Source organism: Cetorhinus maximus, chromosome 11, assembly GCF_964194155.1.
Source record: "Cetorhinus maximus chromosome 11, sCetMax3.hap1.1, whole genome shotgun sequence".
NCBI classification, from domain to species: Eukaryota; Metazoa; Chordata; class Chondrichthyes; order Lamniformes; family Cetorhinidae; genus Cetorhinus; species Cetorhinus maximus.
Genome location: NC_135889.1, coordinates 43,925,748 through 43,948,918, shown reverse-complemented (window position 1 = coordinate 43,948,918; position 23,171 = coordinate 43,925,748). Strand labels below are relative to the sequence as shown.

Genomic DNA, 23,171 nt, shown 5'->3' with positions numbered 1-23,171 from the left:
ATAGGACTGTAAATGTCATGGATTTGAACTACCTTAATATTGATAGGGTAGAGGAGGTGGAATTCCTAAAATGCATTCAGGAGAACATTTATTAGCTAGTGTTTAGCAAGCTCAACAAGAGAAGAGGCAGCTCTAGACTTTGGGATGAATTTTCGTGATGGAGACAGGTGTCAGGAGTCAGGAATGTTCCCAACTCCGCAGACCCATCACTGTTAAGGAGGCACAACAAAACAAAAACAGAAATACCTGGAAAAACTCAGCAGGTCTGGCAGCATCGGCGGAGAAGGGCAAAGCTGACGTTTCGAGTCCTCGAAACGTCAACTTTGCTCTTCTCCACCGATGCTGCCAGACCTGCTGAGTTTTTCCAGGTATTTCTGTTTTTGTTTTGGATTTCCAGGATCCGCAGTTTTTTGTTTTTATCACTGTTATGGAGGCATTCGATGCCATATTTTGTTCCAGGCAGGATAGAGTTGGGCCCACCACCTTCAAAGACAGGCTGGAACCAGCAATGGAGGCAGGCAGATGGCAATGCTGGCAGGCCGGAATGGTCACCTCTGTTTACTGGGACATCGGCCCAGTTGCAATGATAAATGTCAAGTTCATAAACCCTCACTCCTCAACCCCCCCACCAACCACCCATACCCCCAAACCCCTTCCATGTCCTCCATGCCCCCTTGTATCCCCCATGCTCCTTCCATGCTTCCTCATACCCCCATGCCCCTTCCATGCCCCCATGCATCTTCCATATCCACTCTTCCAGTATCCATACGTACAGAACCAAAGAGCCATTGGCAAGTCTGGCAAGTCTTTGAAACGTTCCTGAAACTGACACAATAGGCAGAGGCTTTTGAAAAAAAAGAGGCTCAGTTTATAACCTCTTAAAAGTTAGAATCAAACACAGCAATTCATAGTATCAATAACAGAAGCTTTCATCCACTTCAGGCTTCTTAATCATGTGTAAATAAACATACAGGCAGTGAAAAAAAATCTCTAGAAGGAAGCAGCACGTTATTACAAGGTCATCAAGATGTCAATCAAGCAAAGCAGTCCCTCCCTCTGCAGCTGTATAACCATTGTTTGCTGTGATCTAAGTGCATTGACTATTCTTGGAGCCCAACAAGGCATTCACAATAAGGTCATTTGGCAACTGTATCAATAAAATAAGGCTGAACAGATGGCCTCATTATGAATGCTTGGTGCCAGAGGACTCGCATTGTCCTGTTGTTGCAAAAGGTAAAAAGAGACAGACTGAGCAATTACAGCCCAGTCAGCCTAACCTCAGTGGTGGGCAAATCATTGGAAAACATTTTGACGGGAAGTTTTAATCAGCATTTAGGAAGTCATGGATTAAGCAAGCACAGTCAGCATGAATTTGTTGAGGGTAGGTCGTGTCTGGTTAACTCAATTGAATTTCTGAAGAGGCAAAAGGGAGGGTCAATGAGGTTAGTGCTTTTGATGTAGTCTACAAGAATTTTAGCAAGGTTTTTGACAGGACCCCATATGGCAGGTGGATCATAAAAGTAAATGACTATGGGGTTCAAAGGAAAGTGTCAAGTTGGATATAAAATTTCTTCAGTGGTGGGAAACAAAGGGTAATGATCAATGGGTGTTTTTGTGACTAAAAGGCTGTTCCCATTGGGGTTCTGTAAGGCTTAATACCAGGTCGCTTGATTTTCATGGTGCACATCAATGATTTAGGCTTAAACATAGGGGCCATGATTAAGAAGTTTGCAGATGTGTTAGGAAATAGAGATAGTTTAAGTAAGTTATATGCGTATTTAGGTGTGTTAAGAATAAGGTATATCCTTAATGTTTAAGTTTGATTTGTATTTCTGTATTTGTCTGTTAAGAAAAGTTGAGTTTTAGTTTCACTTCAAAAGCTCTGTCTGTATACCTGCATTTCTAATGAGATTTTTACGACTTTTGAAGGAGAGTTAAAGCAAACAAGAGTAGGAAAAAACAGTGCTGTTACTTAGCAACTGGAGTCCCCATAGAGATATGAGGGTAGTTTGAGTTCAGTTGAAAGCAGCTGCCAGAGAGACTGGACAGCAGAGGGACAGATAGCAAGTCCCAAACTGAAGTTGAAGCCAGGATTCCAGAGAGACTGGATGCTGGGAGGGGAAACTGCAGAGAGAGAGCAGATTACCCAAAAGAACTGAAAGGTCCCAAGGCCAAGGAGTTAGAGAGAAAGAAGGAATCCTAAGAAGACCTTCTAGTCAAAGGAATAACAGGAGACCATAGGAAAAGGTGATGTTCTGTGGAAGTGACAGTAAGGAGCAGAGAGGAAGGCTTCGAGCTTAAAGGAAGAAAGCTGTAGGAAGCAGATTTAAAGCGATATAGGCATGTGAGAAGCTAGTGAGAAGCTAGAAGGTCCAAGGAGACAGCTGAAGGTCTGTAACTTTTTACTATGGGCGTGTGAAGCAGTGGTGTACTATTGGTATGGCTGAATCTGAGAGAGAGTGCGTGGAAGAAAGCTTGAATGCATGTGGTGATTCAGGAGAGAGGAACATCGGAATCCTTGAGGTGGACCCTTGCAGAAGGTGTTTGAGAAAAAGCATCAGTTTGGGAGAAGATTCCAAAGCAAGTTCTTGGAGAGTGGAGATTGGAAACCCTCATGTGAAAGATGGAGTTCAGTGAAACTGGTTGGCTCTCAGTGTGACAAGCATCTGGGAGGAGTTGAGGAGAGATCCATATCATCTGTTTGGGGTGGCATCTGTTACTTGGTTCCAGAGTCTGGTGTACCTGACTACAGGTTGCCTATTGGTTTACATGGACTGTGTACTACTGTGAACATTAGAGTATAAGATAGCTTTTATAACTTGTGTTATCCTTACTAATCTGTATATATCTGTAAAGGTATAGTTGTGGGTGAAGGAGTATTGTAATATAGTTAATCTTTTCCTGTTTAATAAATATTTTATTCTTTTGTTGAAAGTTCTTCAGCTGACTCCTGTGACTCTGTTCAGTGGCTACTCTCCACATAGTTAAACAAACAAATAAAAGTTAGGAGCTATCAAGCCAGGTTCTACCCTGGGATTTAGCTTGTCCAGTAGTCACATCAGCTGGGATCATAACATGATACAAAAATTGACCATGTGATTGATAGTGAGGAAAATAGCTGTAGTCAAAGCTGTAGGAAGATATCAAAAGACTTGTCAGATGGGCAGAAACTAGCAAATGGGATTCAATTTATAGAAGTGTGAGGTAATGCATTTGGGAAGGGAAAACACTGCATGAGAATACATAATAAATGCGTGGATGCTGAGAAGCGTTGAGGAACAGAGGGACCTGGAGTGTATGTCCATAGATCTATGAAGGTAGCAGCTAAGGTAGTTAAGAAGGCATATGGGATACTTTCCATTATTCGTCAGGACAGAGAATATAAGAGCAGGGAGGTAATGCTAGAACTGTATAAAAGACTAGTCAGGCTACAGTTAGAGCACTGCTTATAGTTCTGATCACCTCATTACAGGAAGTATTTGATCACACTAGAAATGGTACAAAGATGATTTATAAGGATATTGTCAGGACTGGAGAATTTTAGCTATGAGGAAAGATTGAATAGGCTGGGTTTGTTTTCTTTGGAGCAGGGGGGGTTGAGGTGAGATTTAATTGTGATGAATGTCTAGAACTCACTGCATGAAAGGGTGGTAGAAACAGAAACCCTCATTGCATTAAAAAAATACTTGGATATGCAATTAAGTGCCATAACCTACATAGCTATGGGCCAAGAGCTGGAGAGTGGCATTAGGTTGGATAGTTCTTTATCGGCTGGCAGAGTCACTATGGACTGAATGACCTCTTGTGCCGTAAATTTCAATGATTCTATTTATGCTGTACAATAGCACTCTACCTTTCGTTTATGATCCAGCTGATTGAGCATTCCTTGCAACCGAAAAACCTCCTCCTTCACATGAACACTGTTTCTATCACTGTGTTCTGAGGAAACAAAGTTAACTCTGATAAAAATACATGAGAGACATTGGTGGCGATTTTTGCGTCCGTTACAAAGTGTGTACCAGTTAATGGGGTATATTGACCAGAAATGGGCAGAAATCCAAAATACACTTTGGGGGGATGGTGGAGATATAGGGGTACAACATACTGCAAATATCCATCTGTCAATCCAGGGTTGCTAGAGACAGCGAAGCCATATGGCATTTAATTTAAAGGGAAAGTAATTGCATGCAGAAGATGATCGCAACTGCTTCATCCTTGTCTTTTGCACTGATGTGCTGGACTCCTCCATCTTTGAGGATGGGGATATTTATGGAGCACCCTCCTCCAGTTAGTTGATTAATTGTGCACCACCATTCACAACTGCATGTGGCAGGAAAGCAGAGCTTTGATCTGATCCATCGGTTTTGGGATCATTTAGCTCTGTCTATAGCATGCTGCTTCTGCTGTTTAACATGCCTGTATTCCTATGTTGTAGCGTCACCAGGTTGGCACCTCAATTTTAGATATGCCTGGTGCTGCTCCTCACATGCTCTTCTGCACTCATTATTGAACCAGGATTGGTCCCCTGGCTTGATGATAATGGTAGAGAGAGGGACATGCCAGGCTATGAGGTTACAGATTGCATTTGAATACAATTCTGCTGCTGATGATGGCCCACAAAGCCTCCTGGATGTCCAAGTTTGAGCTGCTAGACCTATTATTCTGAGTCTATCCCACTGAGCACAGTGCTAGTGCTATACAACATAATGCAGGATGTCCTAGTGTGAAGACAGGACTTGGTCTCCACAGGGTATGGTAGTCACTCATACTAATGTTGATATGTGCAGACACATCTGCAACAGGTCAATTGGTGAGGATGAGGTCAATTAGGCTTTACCCTCTTATTGGTTTGCTCACCACCTACCGCAGACCCAGTCTAGCAGGTATGTCCTTCAGGAGTTGGCCAGCACTGTCAGTAGTGTTGCTGTTGAGCCACTCCTGGTGATGGACTTTGAAGTCTCCCATCCAGATTACATTCTGGGCAGAATCTTGTGTCCTCTCCCATGGCAAATATGGTGGTGGTGTTGTGGGGGGTAGCACTTAATCAGTGTTTAGTCCATGGCAGGAAGGCCTGTGGATGGCCTTCCCACCCTGCCGCCAAATTGAGGCCCGTAAGTAGGCAATTATTGCCTACTTAAGGGCCTCATCCTGCTGATGCTGGTATTAACCCAGCAGCTGATGGGGGGATTGCCACGCAGGCAGCACAACAAGCAAACCCTAGTGTGCTTGTTTGTGGGCTTCTGGGAAAGGGTGGAGGAATCCCTCATTCAGCCGCACCTGATCAAGAGACCTGACATTGGGAACGAGGGGAAGGGGGCTCAATGAGGGCCATGGCCTTGCCTTTGCTGCCCAGCCCTCTCACCCGCTCCCCCACACCATTCCCAACCTCACTCTCCCATGCCTGGGTCCCTCCTCAATCTGAATCCTCGGAAGGGTGTAGTACTTGCAGCAGCCACCAGCTCCCTGGTGGTGCTGCTGCTAAGTACAGAAGAGCTGCCAGCTTCTGATTGGCCAGCAGTTTTCAGCAAGCAGGACTTCCCGGGTCCTTGATCCTGGGGAACGGCCCACCACTAGCCTGTTAAGTGTTCAGTGGCATAAGACTTCGGGCCTTCCCGAAAAGAGGTAGTGAACAGCATCTCGCCAGCTCTCCAGCTGGTGGCCGAGGCCCTGGTTGCCTCCATACGATTCTGCATTCGGTGTTCTTGATACCCTCAGTGCTTCTTCCAACTGTGCTCAAAATGGAGGAGCACTGATTCATCAGCTGAAGGTGGGTGGTAGGTGGTAATTAGGAGGAGGTTTCCTTGTCCACGTTTGATCTGATGCCATGAAACTTCACGGTGGCTACAGACAATGTTGTAGACTCCCAGGTCACTCCTTCCTGACTATATACCACTGTGCTGCCTCCTCTAATGGGCCTGTCCTGCCAGTGATGGAGGAGTCTGGGACTTTGGCTGTCAGGCTGTTGCTTGACTAGTCCATGGGACAGCTTTCCCAATTTTGGCCCAAGTCCCCAGGTGTTAGCGAAAGGGGCTTTGCAGGGTCGACTGGACCGGGTGTACCATTGTCGTTTCCGATGCCTAGCTGGATACAAGTGCTCCCTTTGGTTTTATTCTTATTTGACTTTTCTGTAGGTTTGAAACAACTGAGTGGCTTGCCAGGCCATTCCAGAGGGCACTCATTAGTCAACCTAACCAGTGGGTTTGAGTCAGGTAGACCGGATAAGAACAGATTTTCTCCTCTGAAGGACATCAGCGGACCACATTGGTTTTTGCTACATTTCTGATATTTTCATGGTCATTATGAATCAGACTTATCATTTTTATTCCAGATTTATTCATTAATTGAATTTAAATTCCCCCAGCTTCCATGGTGGAATTTTGAACTCATGCCTCTGGAACATCAGTCTGTGCCTCTGGATTACTCATCCAGCAACATTATTGCTATGCTACTGTCCCCCCAGGGTCTCCTTCTCCTTTATTTAACCTGTCACTTCTTTGCCCTGTTTCAATCCTGACAAAATCTCAAAGCCTTTAAGATGCCTTTCAGCCTTTTAAAAGGGTATTACAATTTTTATCCCCCTATTCTGCCACATCCTTTTAATTACCTACATTCCTTTAAATTTCACCTGCACTCAACTTTCCATTCCCATTACATTCTATATAGGTAAATTCCGATTATCTGGAATCACTGCCAGAAGTGAAACCTGAATCCATTATTTACATGACTGTTGCAAGAGCACAGAATAGCACTCTCCACCCCATTACCAATTAAAGATGTTTAACCATTAGCATTAAATCCAATTCAAATCATAGACGGATATCACAGGTGCTGGTACTTGGCTGCACAAGAGAAAGCAACTCTTCACTGTAAAAAATTACCTTGTGTCTGTAGTGTCTTGTATCTGAAATCAAATTCATCCTGCAGGTCCTCAAGATATTTGACATCTTGTTCTACCAACTGTTTTATGAAAAAAAGGAAAGGAACTTTGGTTATAAAGATTTGTAAAGTTATGGTATTATTTTAGTTAATCTTATTTCTTTTTTTAAACAAAGAAAGACTTGCATAGCAGCCAAGGTTTAGGATGAGGGTTTATGGCTTACATAGGGTACAGAAATAGGCCATTCAGCCCAACCAGTCCTTACAAGTGTTTATGCACCACTTAAGTTTCCTCCCATCTTTTTTCATCTAAATCTACCATCACAACCCTCTATTCCCTTCTCCCTCATATGCTTGTCTAGTTTCCCCTTAAATGCATCTATACTATTTGCTTTAAACACTCCCTGTGGTAGCAAGATCCAAATTCTTACTACTCTGGATGAAGAGGTTTCTTCTGTATTTCCTATTGGATTTCTTGGGGATTATCTTGTTCAGGCAGAGTGTCTCAGAACCGGCAACCTTGGGACCAAGGCCGTGCTGGATTTCAGATCTTACCAGATTTCTGGTCAGGCAGTTTGGATGGGGCCTAGGGTTGTGTGGAGCGCAGGAATAGACTAGCTGAATTGCCCAGGGGTGAATTTTTTTTCTATTTTACTCAATTACAATTGATGCATGCATGGCACATTCTAAAAACGTCTGGTTTACCAACGACTTCAGTTTTTGGACAGCTGGATTTGAGACACAGTACTGTACTGCTGACCTCTAGTTGTGCAGGAATTTAGCCGTAATTGCAGACTTGCTGGCTAGGCCAGAATTTATTGCTCATCCCCAATTAAGAATCAACCACATTGCTGTGGGTCTGGAGTCACATGTAGGTCATACCAGTTAAGGGTGGTAAATTTCCTTCCCCAAAGGACATTAGTGAACCAGCTGGGTTTTTGCAACCTTGGGTTTCATGGTCATCATCAGACTTTTAATTCTAGATTTTTATTGGATTCAAATTTTGCCATCTGCCATGGTTGAGTTTGAACCCAGGTCTCCAGAGAATTATGCTGGATCTCTCAATGACTAGCCCAGTGACAATACCACTATGCCAAGGAGTTATGTGATTACATTGAGTGATCCTATGAAGTAGGAATTGGAACCTAAAAGCAGAACTCAATTGCTGAACAAGGATTTTAAAGTTCATAAGCATGCCTGGACATAACCAAGGACACAAACATCCTGGGCATAATCAAGCACGCCAAAATTTTGTATGGCATATCTTTTCACATAAAACACTCCCTGACAAACAGGAACGAACCGTCGCAAATTAAGGACACATCACCTCAGTCAGGCAATGATAAATTATAAACTACCACAATCTAACAATGCACTACTTTAAATTTTAAGGATGACCCTAAATCATCTGTCAAATAAATCCAGGAAAATGAGTTCTAATCTTAGACAATTGTGTAGCAAGGAAGTTACCACCATCTGCGTCTCTCAGTATCATGTTATGCTCCAAGGATGTTGTATAGAGCTAGAATGTTGTCCAGCATGTGTGCTCAACATGTTTCCTGCTGATTCAGCTGTTTAATAATATAAATATTCAAACCTCTCAGTCGGATTTTTAGATTCATTGGATTCAATCCAGCGACTCTCAAAGTAAAGGTAGCTGCTGCAGTATAGTGACATAGTTCTCCCCTTAATTGGGATAAAGGCATCTTGCTAGGCCTGGTAGCTTTCTACTTGGGGATCTAAGGTAAATACTCCTCAATGAATTCTGGGCTCGGCACGATGCTGAACTCTTCTCCCGCTGCCTTCGTCTCCGTGCTTACTTCTTTGGGCAGGAGTCCTCCCCCCGTTCCACAGATCCTTTCACCTGCCTCCAGTATTCTCCCTCCACCTGGATCCCTCCCTTACCCGCTCTCGATCTTTTCATTGAGAACTGTCGGCGTGACATCGGCCATCTCAATTTCTCTGCTCCTCTCACCCACTCTAACCTGTCTCCTTCTGAACTTGCCACACTCCATTCTCTCAGGTCCAACCCTGACATTGTCATCAAACCCGCTGACTAGGGTGGTGCTGTTGTTGTCTGGCGCACTGACCTCTACCTCGCAGAGGCTGAGCGCCAACTCACAGACACCTCCTCCTACCTCCTCCTGGTCCATGACCCCACCATCGAACACCAAGCCATTGTTTCCAGGACTGTCGCTGACCTCATCTCCTCTGGAGATCTTCCTTCCTCAGCTTCCAACCTCAGTCTCCCAACCTCGGACAGCCTGCTTCTACCTCCTCCCCAAAATCCACAAACAGGACTGTCCTGGTAGACCGATCGTGTCAGCCTGTTCCTGCCCCACGGAACTAATTTCTTCTTATCTTGACTCCGTTCTCTCTCCCCTTGTCCAGTCTCTTCCCACCTACATCCGCAATTCCTCTGATGCCCTACATCATATCAACAATTTCCAGTCCCCGGGCCCCAATCGCCTCCTCTTCACCATGGACGTCCAATCCCTCTACACCTCCATCCCCCACCAGGATGGTCTAAGGGCTCTCCGCTTTTTCCTTGAACAGAGGCCCAAACAATCCCCAGCCACCACCACTCTCCTCCGTCTGGCTGAACTGGTTCTCTCACTGAACAATTTCTCCTTAAACTCGTCTCGCTTCCTCCAAATAAAAGGTGTGGCTTTGGGTACCCACATGGACCCCAGTTATGCCTGTCTCCTTATGGGATATGTGGAACATTCCTTGTTCTACTCCTACTCAGACCCCCTCCCACAACTCTTTCTCCAGTACGTCAATGACTGTTTTGGTGCTACTTCATGCTCTCATCTGGACCTAGAAAAAGTTATTAATTTTGCTTCCAATTTCCACCCCTCCATCACTGACACTTCCCTTCCCTTCCTTGACCTCTGTGTCTCAATTTCTGGTGAAAGACTGTCCACCAATATTCACTACAAGCCCACCGACTCCTACAGCTACCTCGACTACAACTCCTCACGCCCTGCTTCCCTTAAGGACTCCATCCCATTTTCTCAGTTCCTTCACCTCCATTGCATCTGTTCCGATGATGCCACTTTCCAAAACAGTGCTTCTGACATGTCTTCCTTAACCGAGGTTTCCCACCCACGGTGGTTGACAGGGCCCTCAACCGTGCCCGACCCATCTCCCGTGCCTCTGCCCTCGCACCTTCCTCTCCCTCCCTGAACCATGATAGGGTCCCCCTTGTCTTCACTTTTCACCCCACCAGCCTCCGCATTCAAAGGATCATCCTCCGCTATTTCAGCCAACTCCAGCATGATGCCGCCACCAAACACATCTTTCCTTCACCCCCCCCTGTTGGCATTCCGTCGGGACCATTCCCTCTGGGACACCCTGGTCCACTCCTCCATCACCGCCTACACCTCAACCCCCTCCCACGGCACCTTCCCATGCAAACGCAGAAGATGCAACACCTGCCCCTTTACTTCCCCCCTCCTCACTGCCCAAGGGCCCAAACACTCCTTTCAAATGAAGGAGTGCTTCATTTGCACTTCCCTCAATTTGATCTACTGTATTTGCTGCTCCCAATGCAGTCTCCTCCTACATTGGATACATCAAACGCAGACTGGGTGACCGCTTTGTGGAACACCTTCGGTCTGTCCGCAAGCATGACCCAGGCCTTCCTGTTGCTTGCCATTTCAACACACCACCCTGCTCTCATGTCCATCCTTAGCCTGATGCAATGTTCCAGTGAAGCTCAACGCAAATTGGAGGAACAGCACCTCATCTTCCAATTAGGCACTTTACAGCCTTCCAGACTTAACATTGAGTTCAACAACTTCAGATCATGAACTCTCTCCTCCAACCTCACACTTTTTGATCCCCTTTTTTCAAATATTTATTTTTAAATTTAATTTTCATATATACATTTTTTCCCACCCATTTCTATTATTATTTTTAAAATTTATTTCCATTCATTGTTTTATCCCCACCTTTTAGCCTATTTTGATCTTTCTCCCACACCGTCCCCTCCCCCCACCCCACCCCCACTAGGGCCATCTGTCACTGGCTCATCCTGCTTTCTACTGTTAATGTCACCATTAGCACCTCCTTTAGCCAGTATCACCACCATCAACACCCCTTCGACCTTCTGTTTATGACATTTTTTGCAATCTCTCCTTTGCCTCCACCTATCACTGGCCTTCTATCCAGTTTCATCTGTCCCACCCCCCTTAAACAGTATATATTTCACCACATTTCTACTTCTCTTTAGTTCTGAAGAAGAGTCATCTGGACTCAAAGCGTTAACTCTGTCCTTCTCTCCACAGATGCTGTCAGACCTGTTGAGTTTTTCCAGCAATTTGTGTTTTTGTTTACAGTAAATACTAGTTTAAATATTGATGGATATCTTGAATATTTTGCTGTAACATTAATAAAACTTTAAAAATTTGGATTCTCTAATCGAAACAAGACACGCCACCCTGCTCTCATGCCCACATGTCCATCCTTGGCCTGCTGCGATGTTCCAATGTTCTTTTTCCAGCACTATCAATGTTGCGGTGATATACTATTAAATGTAAGTTGCATGTTCGTTTCTTTAATACACTTTCATATCATTTAGGAAATGTATTGCCTCACATAGTCTTCTGTATTCAAACTCGAGAGCGCAACTCCGTACACTGTTCAGTGGAGAGGTAGGTACATCGTTGAGAAGATATGCCCGGGCCCTTATAATATCCGGGTTGTTATAATCTGGCTAAAACTTGTTAATAAGGCTTTCTGGATGACAGTAATATTCTCTGGTGGTTCCTTTCCTTCAGGGGGAGTTAGATTGGTTCTTCGGGCCAATTTAAGTGTCTGTGAGACCTGTCTTTCTCAACCTTCAGTGAGAGCGATCATCTGAGAAGTATGCCTGATCTGGAATAGTCCCAAAAGGGGCTAGGATTATAGTCCTCTTCATAGTTATGCTTGTCCCCACAAGAGGAAGCATTTTTTCTGTATTCACTCTATCAAATTTATGATTTTTATAATTGTAAAGTCCTCTACAAGATCACCCCTCAGCCTTCCTATTTCAACAGAAAAGAGGCCCAGCCTGTCAATCCTTTTCTGATATGTATACTCACACATTTCTGGCATCATCCTTGTAAATCTTCTCTGCACCCTGTCCAGTATCTCTATTTCTTTTTTATAACATGGTGATCAGAATTACATGCACTACTCTAAGGGTGGGATTTTCTGACCGCGTCACCGGGATTGTCTGGTCCCGCCAAAAGTCAATGGGCTGCTGAATCTCTCGTGATGGGTCCCCCGCCACAACGGGGCTGGAAAATCTCCGTCCGAGTGTGGTCTAACCAAGGTTCGATACAGATTGAGCTAACTTCCTTAGTTTAAATTCTTTCCCCCCAGAAATAAAACCTGATGCTTGGTTTGCTTTTCTAATGGCCTTGCTAATCTGTGTCGCAACTTTTAGTAATTGTTGTATTCGTACTCCGAGATTCCTTTGTTCCTCTACCCCACCTAGACTTGCACCTTCCAACTAAGTCATAGTGGAGGATGGGTGCTGGCCAGGGTAGTTTGCAATAGTCAAATCTGGAGCTAACAAAATCATGGATGAGATTTTCAACAGGAGATGAGCTAAGGCAAGGGTGGAGATGAGTGATGCATTGGTGGAAGTAGGCAGTGATGCATTGGTGGAAGTAGGCGGTGATGGAGAAAATTTGGGATCGTAAGTTCAGCTCAGGATCTGTTAGGTAGGTGTCCAAGGTGCATGTGCATGTCATAGAGAGTTGCCAGTCAATCTATTTCCCTTTTATTTATTTTTTTATTCTTTCATGGGATGTGAGCATTGCTGGCATGGTCAGCATTTGTTGCCGATCCCCAATGCCCGTGAGAAGGTGGTGACAAGCCAACTTCTTGCCCACACCTTATATTCATGGAATCTAAGAGCTATTTATAGAATTCCACATATATAAGCCATTCAACGAGATTACCATTAAAATCACAACTTACACCTTTAAAGGAGTTTGCACAACAAATCCCTGTACCTACTGACAACATAAACTGCAGGTTGTTATGTGTCTGCCATTCTGGGTGGGTAACTTCTATTTCATGTATAAGGACAGCTGTACTTATTCAGTGTGTCCTCTGTGAGAGGCTTTATTGAACTGATCAGAAATGGCAACCTATAGTCAGCTTGCCTCATGGCAATCACAAGACCATGGCAAGCCAGGTAGTATGCTTAATAATGATTGCATTTCCAAAATCCAAACATCCCCCTTTTCATATTGAACAAAAGATACAAACATCCCCTTTTTCCTAGCGAACAAAAGACAGATTTGCATGCATGATCCTGTGTGACTGTGAGTTACCCAAGTTACCCACTATACAACACTCTTATCATGCATTTAAAAACCATTTGTTCTACTAGCCAGTCTTTGCACATGCATCGCACACATAGTCATTAAATCGTGCAGGTCTCTTAATGGTCCATGTGCGAATTGACATTGGCTGTATGTCTGGGTGATGTTCCTTGTCCGGAGAATGTCGTTCCTATGGCACTTGTGGCCTTGGCGACTGTTGTTGTTCCATTGCAGTTGTTGGGGGCATACGGACATCTGGTATAGATGGTAGTTCTGTACTCAGTACAGCTGGTGCTGTCCCTCCTCCCTGACCGGCCAGTTGCAGTGCAGGAGCAGCTTCGGTAGTTGATCGTATATACTTGCAGTTGCGCCTGTAGATCTGGTTGAGCTTTTGCAACTCCCGTTTTGGAGTTTCTAACTGTGATATTGAGGGTCCCTTTGTGTCATCTCTGACATTTCAGATCTTGCACAACTTGGTTCACTGAAGACTTCAGTGTATCATACGTAATCAAAGCTATAGGCTCAGCTTGAATTTTGCACTTCAAATCTTCCAGTTCAGCTCTGATGTGACCATTTTCCTGTAGAACAGCTTTATTTACCTTCAGTTCATTAATTTCATTGCACTGAAATGGTCAGCAACCATCTTGTGATTTACTTGTGTTACAATCCCAGCTGAGGTTACCACTGGATAAGCCTGATCCCAGGGTGGAACCCAGCTTGCTAGATCCTAACTTTTAATTGTTTGTTTAGATACGTGGAGAAAGGCTATTGAACAAAGTTACCAGAGTCACTGCAGGAATTCACCAAGGCTTCTTCGACAGCACCTTCCAAACCCACAACCACTACCATCTAGAACAACAAGGGTAGCAGATAGATAGGAACACCATCACCTACAAGTTCCCCTCCAAACTACTCACCACCTTGACTTAGAAATATATCGCTATTCCTTCACTGTCATTCGGTCAAAATCCTGGAACTACCTTCCTAATAGCACTGTGGTTGTACCTACACCACATGGACTGCAGCGGTTCAAGAAGGCAGCTCATCACCACCTTCTCAAGGGCAAATAGGGATGGGCAATAAATGCTGGCCCAGCCAGCGAAGCCCACATTCCATGAATGAATAAAAAAATCTAATGAGCTTCAAACAAAAGCATAAAACATTTATTAAACAAAAAAAGATGAACTATATTATAATACTGCTTCACCCACAACCATATATTTACAGGTATAAACAGATTTGTAAGGATAACACAAGTTACAAAAGCTATCTTATACTTTAACGTTCACAGTAAGGAAACAGTCCATGTAACCAATAGGCACCCTGTGGTCAGACACATCACACTCTGAAACTTAGTGTCAGATGTCACCCCAACCAGATGCTATGGATCTCTCTTCAACTAGCCCCCTCCCCCAGACACTTTCACACTCTGAGCCAACCGGTCTCACTGCACTCCGTCTTTCACACGAGGGTTTCCAACCTCCACTCTCCAAGACCTCACCTTGGAATCTTCTCCCAAACCAACACTTTCTCTCAGATGCCTTCCGCAAGGGTTCACCACCAGGTTTATGAACTCTCCTTCCAATGTTCCTCTTTCCTGGGTCACCACATGCATTCAACCTTTCCTCCATGCACTCCCTTACTGACTCAGCTCCAACAGGAAACAACTGCTTCACATGCCTAAACCTTCAGTTGTTTCTTTGGTCGTTCTGGCCTCTTGCAAGTTTTTCTCGCATTAAATCTGCTTTCTGCAGCTTTTGTCTCTTTAATTCTGAAGCTTGGAGCCTTTCTCTCTGCCAGCCGCTCTTAACTTCACCTAACAGGATCTATTCCAGGCTCATGTCCTTCCTTTGACTAGAAGGTCTGCTTGGGACTTTCTCTTGTTCCACTCCCATAGATTTTGGGGTCCTTTATTTAGGTTGGAACTGGCTCTGTCCCCTTTGCTCCCATCTTTCCTGGCAGCTACTTTCAAAGCCATCTGAACTGAAAACAGCTTCCAATTAAACTGCTATTTCTAGTTTCTTCTGCGTGTGTCTGTGGGAAGGACCTGCTCTGGACCCTGTTGCTTGGCAACAGCCCAGTTTCTCTACTCTTATTTGTTTAACTTAGCTGCAACAACTCTCATTAGAAATGCAGGCACCTTTTAAAGTGAAACTAAAACTCAACTTGACCTCTTCTTTACACACAGATATAGAAATACAAATATAACTTAAACATTAAAGCTAAAACTCATTCCTAACACCCACAAAATACAAAAAAAACTTACTTAAACTATCTCTATTTCCTAACACTTGAAAATGGTCTCCCGCTCTCTAGGGTCTTCTGCCTCCCACTCTCTGGGGGTCTTCTGTCTCCTGCTCTCTGGTGTCTTTTTCTGCCCTTTCTCTGGGGACTTTTGTTGCTCTTTCTCTGTTGGCACATTCAGGGTTACCAGCCCAAGCTTTAGACTTGCTCTAGCTGAAATGGGTGGCCATTGCATCCCATCTATGATCTAGAACTCGAGATCTTCCTTCTTGGTATTGCTCTCAGACTAATATGTCCTCTCGGTATGAGTATCGTGCCATCATATAACTTCAATCTTGCTTTCAAGGGTTTCATTTTTGGATCACCATGTTGAGCCACTTTGCTCAGGTCTGTGAAGGTCCTTATGTTGCATGACACACCAGTGTCTATCTGATACTTCTTGCTCACTTGATATTCTCCCTCTGCGGTCATCATTGTAACAGTCACAAGCTATTTGTCACCTATAGACTTGACTAAACCAACCTGTTGTATCGTGCATTGTTCTTCATCAGGCTGTTCTGTTGATATCTCTCCAGTGGCCATCTGTATAGGCTTACATTGCTTCTTTCTGGCCAAGCACTTCTGTGCGAAATGATTCTGCTTCTTGCAGTTAAAACATTGCTTTTCCTATGCTGGGCAATCCTTCTTTTCCTGTGCAAGCTGTCCTCCGCAGTATTGCCCTTTGCAATTGCTCCACTCTTTTGGCTTGGACTGTCTCTCAGCATAATGTATCTCTTGGTCTGCTCTGCCATAGATATGCTCCACCTGACGTTTCGCAACTTCTGCATTTCGACATGTCTATTGCTTTCTTTAGCATCAGTTTCTCATCTTTCAGTAGACTTGCTCTCACCGTGGGGTCTCGCATGCTAAAGACTAATCTATCTTTAATCAGCTGTTTGAATTCACATGCTTCTGCAAGCTGTGTCACTGCAATCACGTGCTATTCAATGGTTTCTTGTGCACCTTGTGCTCTAGTGTTGAATACATTGTGTTGATACGTAACATTCACTCGGGGCTCAAAGTGTTCATTCAAGACTTTCAAAATCTCTGTTGTCTTTTTCGTTTGTTCGTTGGTTAGATCTAGGGTGGCATATACTTTGCAGCAGTTCCTCCACAGTTGTGTTAGGAGTGTGGCTACTCTCATCGGTTCCAGCTTTTTAATTAAGTCTGTTGTAATCTCATAGTTTTGCCATTGTAAGTGGAAAAACTGCCAATTCTGCCACGTATCATCATTCATTGCTACTGAAACTGGGATTGGAACGTTTCCAAAGTTGACCATGTTCACTGACCCTGCATTTACTTGCAGCCTTCAATTTGTGTTTGCTTTTCATCTGTCCTTCTGTGTTTGCTTATCCTTTGTCCTTGTTCTGTACTCAGTGCTTTTCCTGAACTTTTTTTAGCAGCTTCTTTTTTCAGATTTGAACATTTCTGTGTGCCTTTCTGAGCTGCATCTTCTCTACACAATTTCCAGGGTTCAAAAATCTATTTTTTCTTCACTTCCTGATACTATGTTTCATGTACAAAGACAGCTGTACTCCTTCAGTGTGTTCTCTGTGAGAGGCTTTGTTAAACTGATCAGAAATAGCAGCCTACAGTCAGCTTGCCTCATGGCAGAGTCACATGACTATAGCAAGCCAGAGAGTACACTTAGTAAAGATTGCATTTCCAAAGCCAAAACACTCAACTTACAATGTCGCAAGAATATGTTTCTCCTTGCACAAGATAGCATATTACACAAACGAATAGATAGGCACAAATATTAGGGTTCTTGACGTTTTTTGCAGAAGTCATCCTTGCATATAAGATTTGGGGTGAGTAGAGGAAAATGAAAATTCCTCCATGCCTTATAGGTAGTACCATCCCACCCTTAACTCTTGCTCTACTTCACACTCACTGCCACTCAAGTATTTACACAACCACAAAAATGTCATATACATGATATATTTCAATGTAAACTCTTTGAAGTTAAATGCTGCAGCTAGGGTTCGATTTTGTTTTCTTTCCTGGCATTCAAGTCCTGGAGGAACAACTTGCACTTGATAGCATCACACACTATCCTACATTACACTCAGTGTTTGCAAACATCGACACAGCTATGCATGTTGGAGGATGCAGTTAGTGGGGTAGTATCGACTAAATCAGTTTGTAAGTGAAGAGGACTAAGTGGCAGTGGAAGAATGTTAGAACACATGGTCTATACAAATGACATTGAAAAACCAGTGAAAAATCAGCATGGATTTTTTAAAGGAAAATCATGTCTAACTAACTTGCTAGAGTTTTTTGAAGAGGTAACAGAGATAGTTGATGAGTGCAAAGCCGTTGATGTGGTGTATATGGACTTCCAAAAGGCGTTTGATACAGTGCCACCAAGTTATAGGTCATGGAATAAAAGGGACAGCAGCAACGCGGATACTAAATTGGCTGAGGGATAGGGAACGGAGTAATGGTCAATGGGTATTTTTAGGCTGGAAGAAGGTTTGTAGTGGAGCTCCCCAGGGGTCGGTATTGGGACCCTTGCTTTTCCTGATATATAGATCTTGATGTGCAGAGGGCAATTTCAAATTGTGTGGGTGACACAAAACTTGGGAGAATTGTAAATTGTGAGGAAGACAGTGTAGAACTTCAAAAGGACATTGACACATTGATGGAGTGGGAAGATAGATGGTGGCAGATAAAGTTCAATATGGAGAGTGTGAGGTGATACACTTTGGTACAAAGAACAAGGAGGGACAGTATAAAATAAAGGGTACTATTCTAAAGGGTGTGCAGAAGCAGAGACACTTGGGTGTACATGTACATAAGTCATTAAAGGTGGCAGGACAGGTATAGAGTACCTGTATTCAGTATTCTAGGCTTCATTAATAGGGACATAGAGTCCAAGAGCAGGAATGTTATGAAGAACTTATATAAGACACTGGTTAGACCTCAGCTGGAGTATTGTGTACAGTTCTGGGCGCTACACTACAGGAAGGAAGTGAACGTATTGGAGATAGTGCAGAAGAGGTTTATGAGAATGGCTCCAGGGATGAGACACTTCAGTTATGAGGAAAGATTGGAGAAGTTGGGATTGTTTTCCTTGGAGAGGAGAAGGCTAAGAGGAGGCTTGACAGAAGTTTTCAAAATCATGAGGGGTCTGGACAGAGTAGATAGGGAGAAACTTTTCGCACTTGTAAATGGATCGAGAACCAGAGGGCACAGTTTTAAAGTGTTTAGCAAAATAAGCAAATGTGAGGTGAGAAAAAACTTTTTCACAGTTAGCTTTTGGAATGTACTGCCTGGAAGTTCGATTAAAGGAATTCAAGAGGGCATTGGATAATTATTTAAATAGAAACAATGTGCAGGGTTACAGGGAAAAGGCAGGAGATTGGCACTAAGTTAAAATGCTCAGAGCGCCAGTGCAGACCTGATGGGCTGAATGGCCTCCTTCTACACCGTAACAATTCTGTGATTCTGTGATATCGTTAGGTTGGGTGAACAGTCATATTTATTATAGTTTTGTCACTGATGTTGGAAACACATATGTCATTGATGTATTGAGTGCATTCCTACATTTTAATAGTGATTACAATTGAAAAGTATTTCATTGACTGTAAAGCGCTTTGGGACATCCTGAGCTCTTGAAAAGCACTATATAAATGCAGGTTTTTAGGTTTCATAAATGTTCCCACCATTGCTACGGAAGCTTTGGGATCAAAATTCCAAGAAGATCTCAGATGCTCATGCACACACATCAAGGTTAGTCTCAGGTACAAATGTCAGATATTTTGTATCCTTGCAACTGGCAAATTGGCTACGTAGGTTCCACCAATGATACTTCCTCAAGTGTAGTATCAAGCAGCAGCCAAATGTTCACCTTCGTTGCTACAATTTTCTCTGCCCTGGCTCTCCTGAAAATGTTGCCTCCCTTACTGGGGTGCACTTGTACCCAGATACTCTTGGGTACCATAACCAAGTATTTCCTTAATATGGTGTACTGATAACCAAGATGATATCACAACTGATTCCAATCCTGCCCCCTACTGCTATCCATATGTATGCCTTATGGCCAGCTACAGGTCTCTATGGCCATCCCCATTGAGATCTCTTATTTCAGAACACACATAGGATGGAATATGTAATATTTCTAGTCTGTATAGCTCAGCTACTCATTGATGAACATGTTTAGCTTTTATTGAGGCCTTAACAAACAAACACTTGCTTTTCTTTCAGGTTTTATTAATTTCCTTGCACTTCTTTTGAATAGAAATAATTCTTAGTGCAGTATAAACATAGATGAATGGGGGGGTAATTTTTTGAGCACGCACTCGCCCTTGGAAACCTCAACTGCTCGTGACATGTCTCAGGAAACTCAGTGCATTCATAATTTTTCAACATGAATTGGTGGTGGATGAGGTTGCATTCTAGCAGATACTGAATCCATTAGCATTTTCTGTTCAGCTCCCCACTTCCCACACATTTATCTTTTGATAAAATGGCCTAAACAGACTCTATGTTACACCGACAGCTTCATGATTAACTAACATACCTGTGTATTGGTCTTTATGGCAGTCATTCGGTGTTCCAAACCTCTTTGTCTTTCTGAAATCATGGAGTTCTGTAGTAATTTTTCCTCAAGCCCCTAATATACATAAAACAGATTAAAATTTCAGGGACAAAATACATCAATAAATGAAATGGAGTATGTTTGTCTCGGCTCAATTTGTTATTGTTGTAATTCTGTTTTCTAATCGGTAAAAATGACTCCAAAACCATTGACAAGGGAATGGATTTTTAGTGTTCCATTTCAAAAAGTAAATTCTTCCCTTCATACCAAAAAACCTCAGGGTGAAATCTAGTTATGCCAGACATGGGTATGTGGGCAAGTAGTTACTTCGAACAAAATCCCAAATCCAACAGAGGAGTTCATGTTGCATTGTAAAGAATTGCATTATCATGGAGCTTCCCTTTTTAAATTTCATTTATGCACTGAGATTGGCTGTAGAGTCACTTGGAAGTGTGTGATCTTGCAGCTGATACCTGCTGCAACCAATATCATAATTGAGGCACATTACATGCAGTTGATAAATTCTCCACCTGATCTTGTTGTAGATATGTCCAACAGCTGATTTTACAACTGAAGCATTCTGCAACTGATATTCAGGAAATTTGATCCTACAGCTAATGCATCCTGCTGATCCTGGGGCTGAAATATGGTGCAGCTGAAACATGCAATAGCTGATCCTACAGATGACATGCAGAACAGCAGAACTGAAATCTGATATGTTTTACAATTGATACTATAGCTAATGCAAAACATAGTTGATCCTGATTCTCAAGTGCATAAACACCTGTGTGTGTGCTTGGAACATCAAGCAAATATATCATTGATCAGTTTACTGGACAGCACTCAATGGTCAGAATTTCAATATGCAGGACAGCTCATTTTTAATGACTTGTAATGTATTGTTGTTAGATTCACAACCAACAATGTTTGAAGGTATTGCCAATTAGCTCTTCGGATATCATTGTTGTTAAATAAAACTGTTAATGTGCTGTTATCAGGTTTTCCTAATAATCACTTGATATTGTGGTGAAATGTTGCCAATAATAATTATTGCAATTAAAAATTGATTAACATGAAAATATCTATTTCAGAAAGCGATTGCATTTCATTAAAAAAAAGTAACATTGATTTTGAGTATTATATGGAACTAACAATCTAATATTGGTATGAAATTTGCTTGTGAGCTAGAATTTTCTCTGCCTTTATAAATAGGTTATTTATTTTCACTTTACCATTTGAAAGACTGAAAAAATATCTTCATGGAAGTTAATTGGATTTCAAGCCATTTAATAAAATAAAACATTAAGCAAAGCAGCCGAGTTCTTAGTGGTGGCTTCCTTAGTGCCAGTTGTCTACTGTACAGGTGTAGCAATCAATGCTGGAAGTTCTTCTTAACCCCAGTAAATGATGGGAGAGAAGAGATTTCACAGCCTATGGTGGTTTTATCTCTAAAAATACATGCTTCAAAAAAAGCTGTAAGTTAGTGTATTTTGAGTTACATTCTGATCTACACTTAATGATTTCAATGGAGAAGAAATTTAATCCAGGGTGTAAAACAAGCTGTTGTATTGTAATTACCCATTGCGTACCACTGCCAAAAGACAATTTTCACCCCCAAAATTTCCTGACTGATCATTGGTTATATAGAATAAGGCACTGACAAATAAATTATTATTAGCTGACAATGAATTGCATAAGCTTCTAAAAAAATGTTGCATACCTGCTCAGGTGTGTTCACAGTTGTTAGAATTCTCCGCTCCTCCCTGAGACAATTTGCGATTACAGATGCCATATGCAAAGGATTTCCCAGATACTGCACCTGTAGCAAAAAGGAAATGATAATGTAATGACAAAATATTCAAACTCAGTGCTAACAAAAGAGGCAGAATTATTTTTATGCCTTGCATCTCTATATTTTGGAATTGCAGAGGAACGATCCAAGAAAGCAGACTATTATTCTCATAGATATGTTCCTTCGTCACATTATTTGCTTTTTGCAACTTATTTCAGCCTGGGGCAGGAAGAAAGATCAGGCAGTCTGGGCCACATATGTCTTCATAACTGCTGTAATGAAATTGGATATCTACAGGCAATACTGATGGTGAAAGGTTGACTCCTGTTTCGGAACATGGCTGGAGGATTTCCAAGACGGATTCTTTCGCAGAATAGCCCTAAGGTGAAAATAGCCACACGTGGAGCTAAGGAGAACCCTCCCACTAGAGAAAATGTGCAGCATTCATGGCAAGAACAGTGAACAAAGTGAGTACAGCCATAGGTCATGGAAGTAAATGCACAAAGTTCTCAGGGCTAAGGAAGAATGCAATGGTAAATTTCAATAAACGGTGCCACTAATCAGAAAGGAATGCCCGTGCTATGCTTGCAGCAAACGATCAGCCAATATCAGCAATACACAATGCAAATCCTACAGCCCATCACCAACAGGTCAAAGATGTTACAGCTCCAATCTGGTGTCTGACGAAGGCAGATGTTTCTTTTCATTCACAAGACTGATGTACACTTGCACACCCACTCATTATGGCTCTTGAATCTATTTTCAAGCTATCTACTCCTCCTTTCACTCCAGGTGGAATGTACAATGGGCATAGAGCTGCAATTCATCTTAAAAAAGAAAAAAAGGCTTGCATTTATAGAGCACCTTCCGTGATCACAAGACATCCCTAAGAACGTCAGAGCCAAATTAAATACTTTTGAATTCCAGTTATTGCTGTGATGTAGGAAACACAGCAGCCAATTTACACACATTCTAGGTCCCACAAACAGCCACCAGACATAATTTTCCAATCCTCCTTAGATACAGGGGTGGTGTCAGATGACTGGAGAATTGAAAATGTTACACCCTTGTTCAAAAAAGGTTTTGGATAAGCCCAACCACTACAGGCCAGTCAGTTTAACCTCGGTGGTGGGGAAGCTTTTAGAAACAATAATTTGGGACAAAATTAACAGTCACTTGGCAAATACAGATTAATTAAGGAAAGCCAGCACAGATTTGTTAAGGGCAAATTGTGTTTAATTAACTTGTTTGAGTTTTTGGATGAGGTAATGCAGTTGATGTGGTGTAAACGGAATTCTAAAAGGCATTTGTTAAAGTGCCCCATAGTGGGCTTGTGAGCAAAGTTGGAGCTCAT

The 23,171-nt window shown here is 42.7% G+C and overlaps 1 protein-coding gene across 1 annotated transcript in view; it reads right to left on the bottom strand.

Moving 5' to 3' along the window:
- stat4 (signal transducer and activator of transcription 4) overlaps nt 1–23,171 on the bottom strand; it is a 137,521-nt gene that overhangs the window by 56,985 nt on the left and 57,365 nt on the right. Inside the window, exons 4-7 of the mRNA XM_078551862.1 lie at nt 21,746–21,844; nt 20,008–20,100; nt 6,879–6,957; nt 3,854–3,939 (exon numbers count right to left, since the gene is read on the bottom strand). Coding sequence (XP_078407988.1) covers nt 3,854–3,939; nt 6,879–6,957; nt 20,008–20,100; nt 21,746–21,844 — 357 coding nt within the window. The remainder of the gene's footprint in view (nt 1–3,853; nt 3,940–6,878; nt 6,958–20,007; nt 20,101–21,745; nt 21,845–23,171) is intronic.